This window comes from Pantherophis guttatus, chromosome 3 (genome assembly GCF_059756535.1).
Source record: "Pantherophis guttatus breed Tessera chromosome 3, ASM5975653v1, whole genome shotgun sequence".
Classification (NCBI taxonomy): domain Eukaryota; kingdom Metazoa; phylum Chordata; class Lepidosauria; order Squamata; family Colubridae; genus Pantherophis; species Pantherophis guttatus.
Window position 1 is genome coordinate 102,621,404 of NC_142065.1, and position 17,588 is coordinate 102,638,991.

A 17,588-nucleotide genomic window follows, 5' to 3' on the forward strand; every position below is an offset into this window, starting at 1 on the left:
CTAATCATACTGAACAAACAACCCGATATGAAGTGCTGTATTTTACTGAAATTCAGTTATAACATCGAGGAGGACTTTTATACAATTTATGATTCAGTCCAGTCAGATCTAAGTATGACTTCTGCATCAAGTGAGAAGCTAGAGTGGGGATTCCAATAGGAAAGCTCAATTTCCATTTTGGCAATGAAAGGGTTTATCAAGTTTAAAGACTGGTGACATTGTAGATGCACTAAGGAAGGGAGAGGTGCTGTTGTATAATCTGCTTGATAATTAAACTAGGACAAAGATAATAGTTTTGTTCATGAATCTCTTTGGAATTAAGCTGCCTATTAGAAGTTTTATCTGACTTCAGAAAATGGAGGTTCTTCACAAAGATTTTTTTAAAAAAGGAGACACAGAAAAGAAAAGTTGTGGCCCATTGAGCTGAAAACAATTCAGTCTTAAATTAAAACCTACTAAATAGTCAGTAAAAAGGGAGACTTTGAGTCCTTGGTTTGTAGCAAGCTGTGTAAAACTAGCTAGCTGAGTATTGGCTCATTACCAGAAGCTTTTGAAATCTTAAGGGAGACAATTCTTTGCTTTATATCAAAGTGTGAATGGATCCCTGTGTGAATATAAATGTAAATTTACCTAAACAGTAACATTAGAGAACCAAGAAAGCTGCGGAAATTGTTGTGGCGGTTAATGTGGCTTTCCTCATCTAGCTTGATGTTCCCAAACACCTGAAAACATAGAAATGAAATTATTATCTCTGACTTCATAAGGTAAAAACACAGCAATCACAGCAATGGGTGATAACCACATTGTATAGCATTTGTATTGAACACCAACAATTTTAAGGGATTCAGTATTTAGTCACCATACAGACATTGTTGAGTAATTAGCAGTAGATTACCTGTTACATTGCATTTATTAATTTGACTTACACCTCACCTTTTGATCAGCAGTTCAAACCAACATATAGAACACTCGTTTCTATATTTCCAGACAGGAACCCGACAGTCAGACGAACTAATTCTACTCTACTGTAAGGTAAGATTAGCACTGATGATGTTATCTAGTTTGGGTAAAGAAATGTCTGCAAGAAAACAAGCAAGCTCAGAGAGCATCAAGGACCTTTCATTTCAACCCCGAGGTACAAATATTATCCTTTATTGGTATTGTAAGGTTATATTAACAGAATCTTGCAAGACTGAAAGTACATTTCTCTACATTGCTTTTACAGCCCAAGAAACTAGGGATTGTCCCTTCTGAGGTGCTTGCCATGCCCACATTTGTTCTGTGGGCTCAGCTGCCGCTTATCTGACCATTCCCATGGCAATGGCTCTTTCACGTCTCCCAAAGTCACCACACGCCACTGCAATATTTCATCACAGTAACAATTGTGTCAGATAAATTGGTTTGAACAACAGCATGATTGAGGCAAACATATCTCAGGATGAAATAGAACTTGAATATCCTTGTTCTTAACCCAATATTTTAACCCCTTTGTCATATACCAATTTTCCTGTAGTTGCACATAGCAGATGGTGTAATTGTTCTATCTATCAAAATTAAAGAATAAAAATAAAAATCTTATAGTGTTTTTATATACATATCATCCATTGAACATAAGACAACATTGCTTCTTAGGGAAATTGAATTAGTTCATTTTTTTTTTTCATTTGACAATTCAGAACTGTGAGCAGAAAAAAAGGTTCATAATTCATGCAATTTTTTCTTCACAGTGTGGATTCTTTAGAAATAACACTGACAGGTGCATGTTACGCATCAATATGGAATGTAACAATTCATATTCCTGAATATAAGATATTGTGAAGTTTCCGAAAGATGCCCTAATTAATTAATGAGCCATGAGCCGAACTTCAAAAGAAATACAATCATTTATTAGGAGCACCATTTCGGATGCAGTTAGAACTAATCCCATGTAGATTTACGTTCCCCTATGACCCTGTCTCTCCCCTCCTCTCTGGCCATGTCATAAATCACATTCTCCAATTAACCACTTTGGCTGGCTGTGAAATCCAACACCCTCTTTCAGATTGCAGTCAGGAAGAATGTATGGAATGTACTTCAGTTAGGGAAATCAATCAGCTCTATCAGTTCTCCCTCCCTCCTGCTCATGGCATCTTGAAAGCTTTGCAAGTTGACAATTGCATTATTTTTTTCTTCAGATGCTAATAATTGTTAGATTATAAATAACCTACTTCAGCCTTCTCCAACCTGTGTACTTGGATATTCTTGACTACCGACTAACTGAGCTAATGGGCCTCCTGCCTGAAAATGGGAGCTTAAGCTTAATATAAGAGGAAGACTCAAGGTTTTGTTATTTCTATGTTGGGTGGACCCAACATCCTAGACCTTTTTAATTCTTTGCTTACCTGCATCCCAATGATTGCATAAATGAAGAAGAGCATTGCAATGAGAAGGCAGACATAGGGGAGAGCCTGGAAAATGCAAATAATAGAAAGTACTGTGTTATTACAGGCATAGTATTTATATGCTTAAAACAGTAACATCCGTATGTACTTAAAGTAGTAATAAATAAGTGGTGGCAGAGAAGATAAGAATCACTGTTTAAACTAACTAAATGGTTTGTGAACCAGTGAAGCTATGATGCTAAGTTTAAGAAATATGATAATAAAAAGATTCGCACCAATACAGAACAGAGTAACAGGTGACTTAATTACAGCTTCTTTAACAAGCATGCAAGTGATCAGTGGGAAGTAAAAACTAGAAAAATACAGAGGGAATTAAGGCACCAAGTATATTTTTCTGCTATATGTGAGGAAGTGCACAAAATAAGACAGAAGACTTAAGAGCTAAATAAACAATAATATACTTTACCTTTGCCCTCCTGTGCCATTTCCAGATTGACAATTTTCATGATTACTATAATCTGACAGCATGGAGTCCTTTTATTTTAAAACCTATTTTAAAACCTAAACCTAAACCTTTAAAAATTAAATTTGGTAATTGTATTTCTAACCTCAAATAGGCCTTGATTGATTATGTGCCATCAAGTCATTGTCAACTCTTAAGCAACCATATAGATAGATTTTCCTCCATCTATCCCTAACCTGATATTTCAGATCTTCTATTGCATTTAAAGAACCTAAATCTCAAAAAACCCTGCTCCATGAATATGGCCAAGTAAATTTTGCAAGCCTCAGACTCTAGTGAGGCCCTCAGCCACTTCTGCATAGGTGTTTAGACATTTTTACATATTGTGCATAATAAATTTGATCTGACTCTGCAAAACTTCCAAATATAGGAAGGAATAAACTAAATTAGAGATATGAAGAAGGATGCAACCAGACAAATGGGAGACAGGGGAGTATAACAGGGGTGAGAAAGGAAGAGCCAAGTTAGATAACCAACAAAGAAGCAAAACAATCTGCACAAATATAAAGAAAGAACAAGTAACCCAGTTCTATCACTAATGATGGTTCAAATTATTGTTTATTTGATCAACACATGCTTCTTTCACCACTAATTGGGGTTCAGAGTATTGTTGACTTCTCCCTAAAGACTGGAAGACTGCCATCAACCTTTCCTCACAGCATATTTTTGGTTATAGTGAGCCATGATCTTTTGGTTTTAATAGCCTTTCTTGTGGTTACAATATTGTACTTACTAAGCTAGCTTTTAATTCCTAGTAAGGAATACATTGTTTGTATGTAATACATTATAATAATTTATGGTTGTTGTTGTTGTTGTTGTTGTTTTAATTTTGGGGCCTAAATTCCTGGTTCTAAGTGCATGGTCTTCCAGGTTCCAAGTGATCTTTTAAACTATGCCAGCTTCTGCAATTGTTTGGTTGACTTTAATCTAGATATTACCCCCATACAACTATCAGACAGTATGGAAAAAGATATCCTTAACAGGTGGAAGCCCTTAGCCAATCTTGTAATTTCCCCAAAACTAAAAAGGATTACTTAGATGGGAAATGACTGGGAAATCCCAGAGTTGTAAGTTAGACTGGAAAAATGAAAAAAAAGGATGTTGGAAGAAATTATTGGCTAATTATTTTCAAATTACTGCCAATACATGCTTGTATGTATCTCAACGGAGACTTGCTTTATTAACGGATGAATAATGCATATTTGGAGAGTGCCAGGTTGTGACAGGTTATGAAAAGGTTATATGCTAGCTTCTGAAAAGCTAAAACTAATAATAAATGAACACTTTTTATTTTATATTTTTTTTCAAAAACCTAATCTAAATTTTTGTAGCACATTTTGTTGCATAGGAAGAAGAAAAAAATATGGCAAGGATGTATTGTTTGCTGTGATGGAGGAGGCTGAGGAAACCACGGAACAATGAATACTATTTTTAATAATGAAGTGGTAAAGACTCCAGATTGTTACAGCCGCATGGAAGCAAATGAATTGGCAGAGGGGGATTTGATCCTAAGTGAAAGCTGCATCCCCACTGGGTTTGCAATATAAAATAGGCAACAGGGCTTTAGATTCATTTTGGAAGAGGTGTTTGGAATGTGTGGGAGTGTGAACAGAGCAGCACCTGTCTGTGACTCATCAAAGTAGCCATGTCTGTTTCCAGACTCACATAGTTGTCGCACATTCTGAAGCACCCCTTCTGCATCAGAAGCATTGCACAGCCATAGCAATTAGAGATATCTGAGAGATGGGGAAAATTAACTGTAAGTCTTTTAAAGCAGAGTTCCTCTCTCCCTGAATAATAGTCTACATACATCCTTCTTAAAATGTTTGAGCCTTGTTAGGTAAGTCTTGCTGGTGATATAAAGGATGCTGGAATAGTGAGGTTTTCAGTTGACTGTACCACTATGTGTTTATGCCAGATAGTTAAGAGTATCCAATTCTTTCTTAAAGTAGATCTCCCAAAATTTCCTCATCTGTGAAACTTGAAGAGATGGTCATTTATATGGATAAAGGGGATGAAAGCTTGCTAGCTCTTTCTCCAGTATCTGTGTTTTTGTGGATGATTGATGGTTTGACCTAAGGCATCCATAAGGCTAATATATCTGCTTGGATGTGCCCTAAAATTGTGTATGCAATGGTTGATGTTATTCATTGTCCTAAGCAATCCACTGACCTTGGAAGGAAGACAGGAGTTCAGCTTTTACCTTGAATGACTGCACAAAGGTCCAGAGCAGAATTCGAATGGTATACCCTTGGCGAAGCAGTTTGATGAGACGGGCAGCCCGGAACAACTTCAGAAAGCTCATGTTGAAGCTGCTGGTAACTGTCGGCTTAACACAATGCCAGAGAGAAGGAGGAAACAGTAAAATGAAAAAGTAAAAAAGAAACATCATATGCAGCTTTCAGTCTTGATCTTCCACTAAAGGAGAGCAATGGAGAAAGAGATTCACCTTACTATCCGTCAGGATAATTTCTGTAATACTGCCAATCACGGTGATGAAATCAAATATGTTCCAGGTGTCACGGAAATAATTCTGCAGAAAGAAGAAAGAGGAATATGCAGATTAACCTACTGTATAACATAAGCATCGATGTAATAATATCCCTTGAAAATTTGCCATCGTTCAGACTATATTCAGATACACAAAGAATAAGGGCAGCCTATCTTTGGTTATCTAGTCTGAGGCCTCAGGACTCTCTAGCTCCTCCTTGTCCTAGAACAGGAGTGTCAAACTTGCTTTGTCACATAACGTATCACAACATTTTTCCCCTTTGCTAAACCAGGCATGGGCGTGGACAGTGCGTGACGCATCCAGCCCATGGGCCACGGGTTTGACACACCTATCCTAGAGCAAATGCTAAATAATGAAAAAAAAAAACCTGGAGGCATAGCCTCCTGTAATTTTCAAGCAGGTAAGTCAGGTAAATGTTAGCATATTCCCCAAAAGAGTCTTAAATATGTTTTTAAAAGACCAACTTCTCTCTGCCTGCAAACCAGGTAAAATTCTGTCTCATACTTTTGTATCACCAATTAGCCAACAGAAATGGGTACAACTTCCTGTACTTTCCTATACGGTCCACAACAATCTAATGCATTTGTTTTAATTTCCCTGCATTAGATTGTGCTATACCTTACAACATACGCCAAGAATGGTTTTTGTGAGCCAATTCAAAGTTCCCTGTTATGTCTTGAAATTGGGTTCCTGACTGATTTTCTTTATCACCTTCTGCTCCGTACAGTAAAAAAAAAATAGGAACCCCACTCATCTGACCCTAAGGATTGGGCTATGTGTAGGATTTTGAGTCAATCTAATTTTTGACAAATCTAGGATATTTATCTGGTTTCCAATTCAAATAACAAATATTCTAATGAATAAAATTTGCATATAGGTCTGTCAGAGTGGATAATTCAACTTTAAATTGAATCACTCTTTCTATATGTCTTTACATCCATCTAGGCATCAGCTTCATTTTCCTTTAAGGCTATGCTTTTCAGAAGAATTTCAGGAGCCAAATTATTACTGGTATTCCAATAACTTCATAAAATGGATCACTCCAGAATTTATAATCAGACACTGAGGAATTCAGGAAGACACATAGTATCCATTCATGTTGCCTTCGACTTCCAAACTATTGGGAAACTGCACATTTTGGAGAAAGGATATCAGGTTTGATTAACCATTAGTTTTATTCAAATGGTATTTCAGGTCTACTCATAGAACTAGGTAAAGAAATTGTGTCTATACATCCTTCACTGGCATCAAACATTTTCTGCAGCTCTATGGAAGTTGGAAGAAATCCCCCCCCCCACACACTTTTTTTTTAATGCTAAGACATATCTGGCTATTTCTCTTTCTCTCCATATTCAATTATCTGCCTAACTTTTAATACTTGGGAGGAGAGGCTGTTTATTTTAAAAAGCATAATATATGTCCTTTGGAACTTGTATTGGTGCTTTAAGGTTACTTTTTAAAATAGGATTTGGGGCAGGGCATGGTGGTTTAGCTATAGGAATTGTCAACAGAAAATTTGGGGAATGACCTCAAAGTATTGAGGAAGATGGAAATGATATGGTGAAAACATAACTAAGCATGAGGAAAGGTGGCAAGGTGAAATAATAAGAGAATACTCTTAGAAAAAAATTATACAGAAAGACAATAGTAACAGCACTTAGACATATATACCTCATAGAGCTTTACAGCCCTCTCTAAGCAGTTTACAGAGTCAGCATATTGCACCTAACAATCTGGGTCCTCATTTTAACGAGCTTGGAAGGATGAAAAAGTGAGTCAACCTTGAGCCGGTCAGGATCAAACCCTTGGCAGTGGGCAGAGTTAGCCTGTGACACTGCAGTCTAACCACTGCGCCACCATGGCTCTTGGGGATTGAGGAAGCATTGAAAAAAAATTTTTTTTATATAAAAAAAGGTTTTTTTATTTTTTAAAAATAAAAACAAAACATAAAAACATTATCATTCCAAACAGTTACAGACAGCATGTCGGTCAGTGACATTTTTTGTGCTCCTCCTCTCTTCCATTTATCATGCTAGTTTATTTCCAAAAAATTCAACGTCCATTTATTTCATAATTATCTCCAATTCTTATTCTCTATCCATTGATAAAATAAATCCCAGATCAAATAATATTATCTATCTTCCTGCTCTCTTATTTCAAATGTCAGTTTACTCATTTCAGCACATTCCATCATTTTCTTGATAATTTCTTCATCATTAGGTAACTTTTCTCCTTTCCAGTTTTTAGCAAATGCAATTCTGGCTGCGGTCAAAAGATTCACTATTAAATATTGCAATTCTTTGTTATATGTCTCCGGTACGATCCCTAATAAAAATATCTCTGGTTTAAAGTCAATATGTCTCTTTATCATTTTTTCCAACCACGTGTGTATCTTAATCCAATATCTCCGCATTGAAAAATATTGAATGATCATGAGAATCTAGTTGGTTTCTAAGGGGAAAAAATAGATTTTGTGCAGGAGGGAAAGTCATGGGAATGACAAACAAATGTTGGGATTGGCTGGTCAGCATCATAACAATAAATTATGCTCAAATGAGCAATCTGTTGGTGAAGTAAATAATTTTGTTTCATCTGGAGTTTCCTGAAAAGGCAGCCGTTAAGAGGCATTTGAGAGGTTTGGTACCATAGAGGCTACGTCTGTCCCCATCAAAAACAATGTTTTTCTGGGCATCAATAACTTTAACTTGGGGTGTGCAGATAGCAATTCCTATAGGCAAGGACTGATCCCTAAGCATTCTTACTGCATGCAAACTACAGTGCCTATAAACAGAGTTTTAATATTTAATGCTGAATGCATTTTACTCACCAGGAAACCAAAAGCTATGATTTTCAGGACGCATTCCAATGAGAAAACCATGGTAAAAGCAATGTTCAGATACTTCAAAGCCAATTCATATGTATATGGAGCAGAATAGTACTACCAAAAAAAAAAAAGAAAAAGAAAAAAGGACGAATTATAATACTCTGAATTTCAGAGTAGTCTAATATAAGAATCCTGGAGGTTTGCCTATATCTTTAAGATTTGCACATCCTAAATAGTGAGATGAATGCTAAATACAGTTACCACTAAAAAGAAATAGCTCCAATATCTTGGAGAGAGAGGGAGGGAGGGGGAGGGAGATAAAGAGAGAGGGAGGGGGGGTTCCATTGCTACTGAAAACCATCATTTAAATGGTTACTTTCCCATAATGGAGAAAGGCTAAAGAAAAGTTCAGTGGGGAAGACAGGAATGGTTTATATTCGCCTCTTTCAGTAACAAAGTATTATAATAAAATAGTAAGTAAAATTATGAAATTATGAGCACTCAAAGTTCTAAGCATTATTGATTAAATGGGAATTTGCTGCTCGTATCTGCTCTACTGCCTTGTCTCTCTTTAAAGAAAGAGGTTCTAGTAGCTTTCTGGAGTTCAATCTGTAGGTAGTCTGATTTCAGGAAGTGAAGTCAAGGAGGGGAAATGAGAAGCCTCAACCCCTGAAGAAAATAATCCTTAAATGAAGGGCTCCAGAGCAAGTCTACCCTTCCTGAGCGCCCACTATTTCAGTAGGAGAAGATGGTCCCATAGAGAGCCACAATATATATTTAAGTGTGAAATATGCAATTTTAATTCCTTTAGATGCATTTATAACATGTAATACCTGGCACGGCTTCTAATTACAGTTCCCAAGAAATGAAGAGACATCACTAAGTGACAGAGCATTTACTTTGTACTTGTATATATTTAAGGTGTTTTCATCCTACACTTCACCTGAAAAAATCTCACAGAGCAATTCAGTTAAAAATCAATAAAAACCTCTACTCTTAGGCTTACAAAAAAACCAAATAGAAAAGGAAGCAAACTGAGACATCATTTCTTAAAGTTGCATTCAGAAAGCTTTTTTCCCTGTAATTTTTAGTTGAAAGCGCTTGACTTGAGAAGAACACTCCCACTTCCCTGAAATCATAAAGAAATACTTCAGTCATTTTAGACAATACAGGCAGTATTCATTCAAAGGCAGCTTCATCCATTCATGATTCTCAAATGCTCTGTTTACAACTAGCTAGCAACCTTGCTTTTTTTTAAAATGATGTTGACTTGCAATTGCAATGTCAGTATGTCTCAAATATTGATTCTGTTCATCTCACCTTCATCATTAGCACCACAGTATTAAGAGCTATCATAGCCATAATGGTGTATTCAAATGATGGAGAGACCACAAAGTGCCAAACTCGGTACTGAAAGGTGTGTCGGTTTTGAGGCATGTAGCGGGTGAGGGGTTTTGCACTGATAGCAAAGTCAATGCAGGCTCTCTGGAAGGAGAAAAAATAGAAAATCAAGAATATGTCATGCATATTATTATAATTATTGCCAATAATGTGCAACTATGTGGTACAAAAAAGTAGAACAACATTTTTCATGGGTTATAATAGATGAAAACAAGGAACACAAGAGAAGTAATAGTTTATAGTTATTTCTGGAACAAAACTTCATTTGTTTTATTTATTATGGAAAATAAGATAACTTTCATTCTGCTTTCAACTCTGCCTTCAACATTTTTTTCTTTAATTCTAGGGCAATAAAAACCTATTGATTTTTAGGATTCCAAGTATCAAGATTCTCATAAAAAAGAAAGCTTTTATCCATTTGCCCGAAACATGCTTAAATAGGTCAATGGAGAGGTTAATATGAGCGGGGAAAAATAACTCACCCAGCTAACACCCAGAGTTAAATCTATCTCTAAGCAGACCCAGTCATGCACAGGATTAAATTAAGCTCTAGTTAGTTCTTACTACCTCATTTTTCTCAAGACTACATTCTTCCATCATTTTGTCTCCTTGCTCCTGGAAAGTGATGATGATGAGAGCCACAAAGATGTTAACAAAAAAGAAAGGGAAAACTACAAAGTACACCACATAAAAAATAGACATCTCCATGCGGTTGCTACGGCTGGGGCCACGATCTTCCTCAGTCACATCTACTGAATGTTGTAGAACTCTGGGGACACAGTGAGAAAGAGAAAACGTGAGTGAAAATCATATGCTAATGATTCCTTGTTATTTTTATCAAGTTAGTTTTACTGAAAGAGTGTACAAACTCTTTTGATATAGTATATTTATCAAAAGTAGAGTGAAATACACCAAAAAATGACAAATAAATTGACTGATGGCTGTTTGGCTTCTGATAAACCAATTTAATGGAAGTCAGCTGTAAACTCCCTCACAACTTCCTCCCATAGAATAGTTCAAGGATAGTAATCTATGATTACTCTGAATGTATGCATTAGCTTTAAATTTGCTTTAGAAGACCACTTTCCTACAGCAAATGCCTCAAGAAGCCCTTCTTTTTCTATGTGAGGTACTCTTCAAACAAGAGGGGAATTTTGCCTTTGCAAAAAAGGCATCATGACTCAGAAATCTGCCTTTGTACCATAATAAAAATACATTCATTTGCCTCAGAAAAGGAAATTGCATTTATTATTATTAAAAAGGAAATACACTAAATATTCTGATTATTCTCATAATTTAAGGGTGAACTAGAACAATCCATTTCTAATATCATAGTACAGCAGTTTTTCAATATGTGTGTCAGTGATGATGTGTTTTGTGACATCTGATGGTGTTCCATAAGAGACCAAAGTCAAAGAGGTGGGGGATGAAACACAGCAGGAATGTCCATAATATTTTTTTCTGAAGTTCAGTGGAAAGGGTGGAGCTTGTTCTTTTAGCCAAGTAATATGGCTATCATTTTGTGATCAGGAGATCTTGTTTTTTTTTCCACTAACAGTTTTTGTATCTTTTGAAAAGCTAGAAAAGTCCAGTTATAGGCGAAGAACGAAAATACTCACTGAGGCCATCCTTCTCCAGTGGAAACAGTGAAGAGTGTAAGCAAAGCCCAAATGATATTATCATAGTGGAATTCATGACGCTTCCATTCTCGACATTTTACTTCCATCGTGTTTTTCTCATGGTCTATATAGTTTCCACTACAGTATAAAAGTGGCAGAGAATAAAAGGCTTTTGTTATACTGTCACAATAAAGAAGGCAGGAAAAAGGCTTAAAACGTAGGTCCAGGGACACAAAATACAATTCCTAGGGTAGACGAGAAGCATTGATCATGGCAATCCAATCTCTCCATATCTTTCCTTCTGATATCACTTTTCCATCAGTCTGATGCTAGAAATAAGCTTGACCGGATGGGAGAAGCAAGGCAGAATTTAGAATAGGAAATAACAGATATTAACCTACCTACTGTTGTATCTTTATGCCCCCTGAACTTACCTTTTTCTTTTTCTAAATGATCATCAGAAAATGAATGGAACAGTAGGATTAAATACAAATAGAAACCAAGGGGTCAAGAAGATTAAGAAGTTTTTTACAGTAATTAAAAATAGGGACTTAAGCTCATGTTTCTCTTTAAGTTTTACCATATAATTTTCTATTATAATTCAGTGTATTATTAAGCACCTATCAGTTTGGAAGTAGAACAAGGTCACCTAAAAATAAAATACTGGTTTCTACATAATCAGAAAGTTTCTTAAACATGCAAAAGCATATAAAATAGAAAATTAGAAGAAAATGATTAAAAAACTAACATGAATTTAGAAGCACCTCTAAGTAAGTACATTAACTGTGAAAGGCCATGACTGAATGCTGTGTGCTGTACTTACATACAGTCTTTCTCTGTATCCTTTGAACTGTCTGTACAGTAGAAGAATTTCCCCTTGAAAAGCTGGACTGCGATAACGGCAAAGATGAACATGAAGAGCTTGTAGACAATGAGTATGTTGAAGACATTTTTCAGAGAAGTTACAACACAGTCAAAGACTGCCTGAGGGAGAATGATAAACCATGAAGTGTGATTCATCTTAACGAAGCAAAAATACTCTTATCAAAGATGACATAAAGAGTCTCAAAGCTATAATTAGTTAAGGCATTTGTCAAATCTTTACTGTACAAAAGGCATCTACTGTATTCATTTGTTTATGAAACAATTTACAAGGATACCAAACAAATGAGGATAATTGGGTCAGTCATGCTATATAGCATCTTGTGCAATCATGATTATTTTCCCATGTACTGTTTAATGCATATCAGCTGCAACAACTATAGGGTGGGAGTTTCATGTGGACATGCAGGTCTGTTCTTGTTCTCTGGATCAGTCCCTCAAAAATCATTGTGCAGGTCTGCATGAAAGGCAAGGACAGGCAAGGACTGGATAGCACAAAGACAGGAATGTTGTCCTAGAGTTTTCCACCTCTTCTTTAACTGGAGGAAGGAGCCTGCAATAAGTAATACTTTCAGGGCTAAGACATAATCAGTATCCTTTCCTTAGAAATAAAAAGCTGTTTCTTCTTCCAAGGCAATCCTGACAATTGTAGTTTTATAGGGATATATACTTAACTGCCAGGACACGGTGGCTCAGTGGCTAAAACAATGAGCTTATCGATCGAAAGGTTGGCATTTCAGTGGTTCGAGTCCCTAGTGCCACGTAACGGGGTGAGCTCCCATTACTTGTCCCAGCTTCTGCCAACCTAGCAGTTCGAAAGCACATAAAAAATGCAAGTAGAAAAATAGGGACCACCTTTGGTGGGAAGGTAACAGCATTCCATGCACCTTTGGCATTTAGTCATGCCGGCCACATGACCACGGAGATGTCTTTGGACAGCACTGGCTCTTTGGCTTTGAAACAGAGATGAACACCGCCCCCTAGAGTTGGGAATGACTAGTACACATATGCGAGGGAACCTTTACCTTACCTTTATACTTAGGTGCAGCAGACATCCTGCTGGGTTGTAAAAAACCCCATCTTCTAGTGACTATGAGCTGCTAGTAGGTGCATAAAGAAAGTGCACTATGCCACTCATAAATCTGGGGGTGGGGATGGGGAAGCAACCTTCATGGAGTCTTTGGTTCTCTTTGAGCTTGATTGCTTGCTTGATTGCTTGTTTTGTTACCTGACTACGTAACATCATCAATGCTCTGATGATGTTATCTAGTCAGGCAGGTAAACAACCAAGCTCAGACAAAACCAATTACTCCACAGTTCAACCCTCAGCTATATATATTCTCTTCTATTGGATCCAGTTTCCATTTGATTTTAAATTATCTCTCCACAGCTTTCCTCTGACATGACTGTGCCATCAATCTGTGATGCTGAACTGAACTTGGCTAGATGATGGCAAGAGGTTGTAGGCAGGGGTGGGTTCTAAATTTTTTACTACCGGTTCTGTGGGCATGGCTTATTTTGTGGGTGTGGCTTGGGAGTAATGTGAGTGGGTGGGCGTGTCCAACTTTTTTTTTTTTTTACTTTTAAAAGCATTTTTTCTACAACCTTAAGAGGTTGCAGAAAAAAATGCTTTTAGAAGACTCTGACGATCAGGCAAATCTGCTGGGATCACCAGAGGCTTTTAAAGGGATTTTTTCCCCTACAACCTCTTCGCTGAAGAGGTTGCAGAAAAAAATGCTTTCAGAAGCCTCTGACGATCCCAGCTGAGCCGCGCGATCATCAGAGGCTTTTTTTTAACTTTTAAAAGCATATTTCAGCCGAAGAGGTTGTAGAAAAAATGCTTTTGAAAGTAAAAAAAAAAAAAAAAAGCCTCTGATAAGGTGGGCGGGATAAGCGAGTGGTGACTGGGCCGGGGACCGGTTTGGGGACGTGGCCAGCCAATCTTATTACCGGTTCTCCGAACTACTAAAAATTTTTACTACTGGTTCTTGTGAACCGGTGCGAACCGGAAGCAACCCACCACTGGTTGTAGGGAAATAAACTTATCTTCTACATTATGTATCATTGAAACAGACCCAACTATTTGGGAAATTATAGCTTTAGTTACAGGCCCTGGGTGGAGGATATTCACAGATGCTGTGGAAAGGGGCTGAGATTATTGGGAATGGAAGGCTGGTTTATGCAACTTCATCTGTCTGCATTTGAATGCAAGTTTGAAGCATTAAACTACAGTAGCTTTCAAAAGCCAGCCAAATAATACCTTGCAGGATTGATTGTATCATGAAGCACTAGAGCATGGGTCAAACTCACGACGTCACATTGTCATCACATGACATATCACGGCTTTTTCCCTCTTCACTAAACTGGGGGTGGGCGTGGCCAGCACATGACGCACCCGGCCTGCGGGTTGTGAGTTTGACACCTCTGCGACTAGAGGGAAAGCTAGCTGCTTCTTACCTACTTAAGATAAGGAGTTTTGGTGGCAGAGTATTTAGAATGCGGTATTGCAGGCTAACTCTGTCCACCGTCTGGAGTTCAATCCTGATGAGGCTCAAGGTTGACTCAACCTTCAGTAAAATGAGGACCTAGATTGTTGCGGGCAATACGATGACATCTTAAACTGTCCAGAGAGTGCTGTAAAGCACTGTGAGGCAGTATATAAGACTAAGTGCTATTGCTATCTACTTCACTATGCAGCTCTGGCCAGTACACCGTACCCTCACCCTAGAGGGCAACTTGTCATTGCAAAGATTGCCACTCATTCTTCACATTTGATACTCTTTAAAAGTTACTTTTAAAAAAATAGTGGTCACTGCCTGAAATTCTCATGCAAATACCTTGAGTTTGGGCAACCGCTTGATGGTTTTCAAAGGTCTCAGGACGCGTAGAACACGAAGGGACTTGATTGTTTTAATATCACGACCTTTGTTGGACCTGTACATTTGGGAGGATAAACAAGCCACCCAAAACATTAAGACAAAAGGATAAAAACAAAAATTGACTTCTTAAACAGAAACTAAATTCACTGTATTTTTGCCATAGTAAACATTACTTTTTTGTATAGACGGTGAAAAGCATGGGCCACATTATTGGGTTTTTGAAGCCTGATGAATTTGAACTATTGAGTGGATTTTTTAAAGAAAAAAAAAATCTGAACATTAAAAAGTGTGTTTGTGTCTGTATGTGAGAGAGAAAGAGAGTGCAAGCCCAGAAGAATTCCCTTTTCATTTGAATTGACTGATGATTTCAAATCCTATTATTGTGAGAAAGACTGTGCTAACAAGGTTAAAACAGGTGATTTCACACTCTTGCTGAGTTGAACCATCTGTTGTAAGGCATCATGCCACTATGAATCATACATTAATGTACCTGGTGAATCCCAGCAATCATCTTGCTCTGTTTTCATCCAAAGGTGGCAGTAAAATACTTCTTTTCCTGGGATGGTTCTACTATTGTAATAAGCTGTAACAACGTACCATTCATACACAAGTAAATATGTGCATGCATATAGTGTATTGATAAGCAGACGTATATGATAGAATAGAATAGAATAGAATAGAATAGAATAACAGAGTTGGAAGGGACCTTGGAGGTCTTCTAGTCCAACCCCCTGCCCAGGCAGGAAGCCCTACACCACTTCAGACAAATGGTTATCCAACATCTTCTTAAAAATTTCCAGTGTTGGGGCATTCACAACTTCTGCAGGCAAGTTGTTCCACTTATTAATTGTTCTAACTGTCAGGAAATTTCTCCTTAGTTCTAAGTTGCTTCTCTCCTTGATTAGTTTCCACCCATTGCTTCTTGTTCTACCGTGCTTTGAAGAATAGTTTAACTCCCTCTTCTTTGTGGCAAACCCTGAGATATTGGAACACTGCTATCATGTCTCCCCTAATCCTTCTCTTCATCAAACTAGACATACCCAGTTCCTGCAACCATTCTTCATATGTTTTAGCCTCCAGTCCCCTATGCCATAACTGAAATGAAAGAATTTTTGATACACTGCAAAGACAAGGTCGTCATAACTAGGGTGTCCTCAGTCAAATTATTAAGAAAAAGATCTTCATTAGTCATTAATCAGCATCTAGGAAGAACTGAAAAATTGATTGAAGCCTAAAAGATGAACTTCAGGAAGTACTGTATATGAAAAGAATTCCTGTGTGTCCTCCTATGGTCATCTACATAGTTCAACAGGACTAGTAGCATCAAGAAATGCTCTGGAGGTATCTTTTTAGCTTCAAGGAAAAAGTAGGGACAGGAAACTTTTACTTGTGTATTATCCCTTACATTCATCTTTTAGGATATCTAGAATTAAAATTAGATCCTACAAGTTGATTTTAAGAAACTCAATTTTGAGAAAAACCTTATCTCCTCCAGCTTCACTATACTGCTTCCTAATATAAATTAGGAAGGTTCTTTGGTAGTGAGGCCTATGGCGTCACCCATAGGCACCTGATTTACAGTCAGAACCCGTTCTGGAAAAAGCAAGGATTCCTTAAAACATATCAGGATTTATTCAATGAAAAGGTTAATAGTGGAGAACAAACTTTCCAAAAGAAAGTTTGTCTTCCACTATTGAAACTCCCTTATCATCTGCAAGTTCATGATGCGTAAGTTCTTAAACTACATAGAACTAGCCACTTCCCTCTAAAATTTTGTATAGATTTGATTCACAATGTTCTTTTTACAAATTAACAATAAACCAATTTAATATTTTTATGAGAGACAGGGAGAAAGAGAGAGAGTGAAAGGGAGATGCAAGCTTTGTTTGCTCTGCTAGCAATTACATTCTAAATTATAATTGATGCTAATATCTAGCTATTATTTTATCTGACATATTATTTTCCTGCCCACATTTACAGAGGGGAATATTATAGAAAATTAAAACAAAACGACCATCAATAAATTCCTAGGAAATGATTAAAAAAACCAGACCTGGTATATTTTATATTACCTACCTTTCAACAGCATTTCTTCTTAAACTTATAAAAGGTTACTCATACTGTCTTTTCTATGTTCTATTCAAATAGATGGTGCTAGTACAGCATTGGGCGCTTAACGGCTTTAGCAAATGTCAGACTGTGCCATTGTATCAGATGATGCTGAAAGCAGGGGACTCGGTATATGTGTCTTATTGCTCAAACATACGAAGCAATCATTGCTTAGGCCTCTCAGATCACTACCAGCAGTGCTTAACATGCAACTGGTGTTTTTCCAACTATCCAGAGTTATGATGGTTTCAGAATAGGTGGTTTATGGCCCATAAAGCCCTTCTGGCCATCATAAAATGTTGCATACTCACCCCTGTCATATGACTTCATTTTAGGCACTTTGCAACCAACTTGCCTTATGATTGTTGCACTGCAATGTTGCAGTGTCCCACAGTCACAGGACTGCAATTTGTGACTTTTTCTTTTTTTGCTGGATTCTGGTGTTTTGTTTTGTTTTT

The 17,588-nt window shown here is 37.2% G+C and overlaps 1 protein-coding gene across 5 annotated transcripts in view; it reads right to left on the reverse strand.

The window, feature by feature from the left end:
• CACNA1E (calcium voltage-gated channel subunit alpha1 E) overlaps positions 1-17,588 on the reverse strand; it is a 453,280-nt gene that overhangs the window by 40,024 nt on the left and 395,668 nt on the right. For all 5 annotated transcript variants that reach the window (XR_015733193.1, XM_060690120.2, XM_034409672.3 and 2 more), the window contains 10 exons: positions 14,980-15,076; positions 12,084-12,244; positions 11,261-11,398; positions 10,209-10,410; positions 9,561-9,725; positions 8,244-8,354; positions 5,354-5,437; positions 5,108-5,233; positions 2,382-2,447; positions 631-722 (listed from right to left, as the gene is read on the reverse strand). Coding sequence is in view for 4 of the 5 variants with exons in the window: in XM_060690120.2 (XP_060546103.2) it covers positions 631-722; positions 2,382-2,447; positions 5,108-5,233; positions 5,354-5,437; positions 8,244-8,354; positions 9,561-9,725; positions 10,209-10,410; positions 11,261-11,398; positions 12,084-12,244; positions 14,980-15,076 (1,242 nt within the window). In the remaining variant the exon portion in view is untranslated. The remainder of the gene's footprint in view (positions 1-630; positions 723-2,381; positions 2,448-5,107; positions 5,234-5,353; positions 5,438-8,243; positions 8,355-9,560; positions 9,726-10,208; positions 10,411-11,260; positions 11,399-12,083; positions 12,245-14,979; positions 15,077-17,588) is intronic.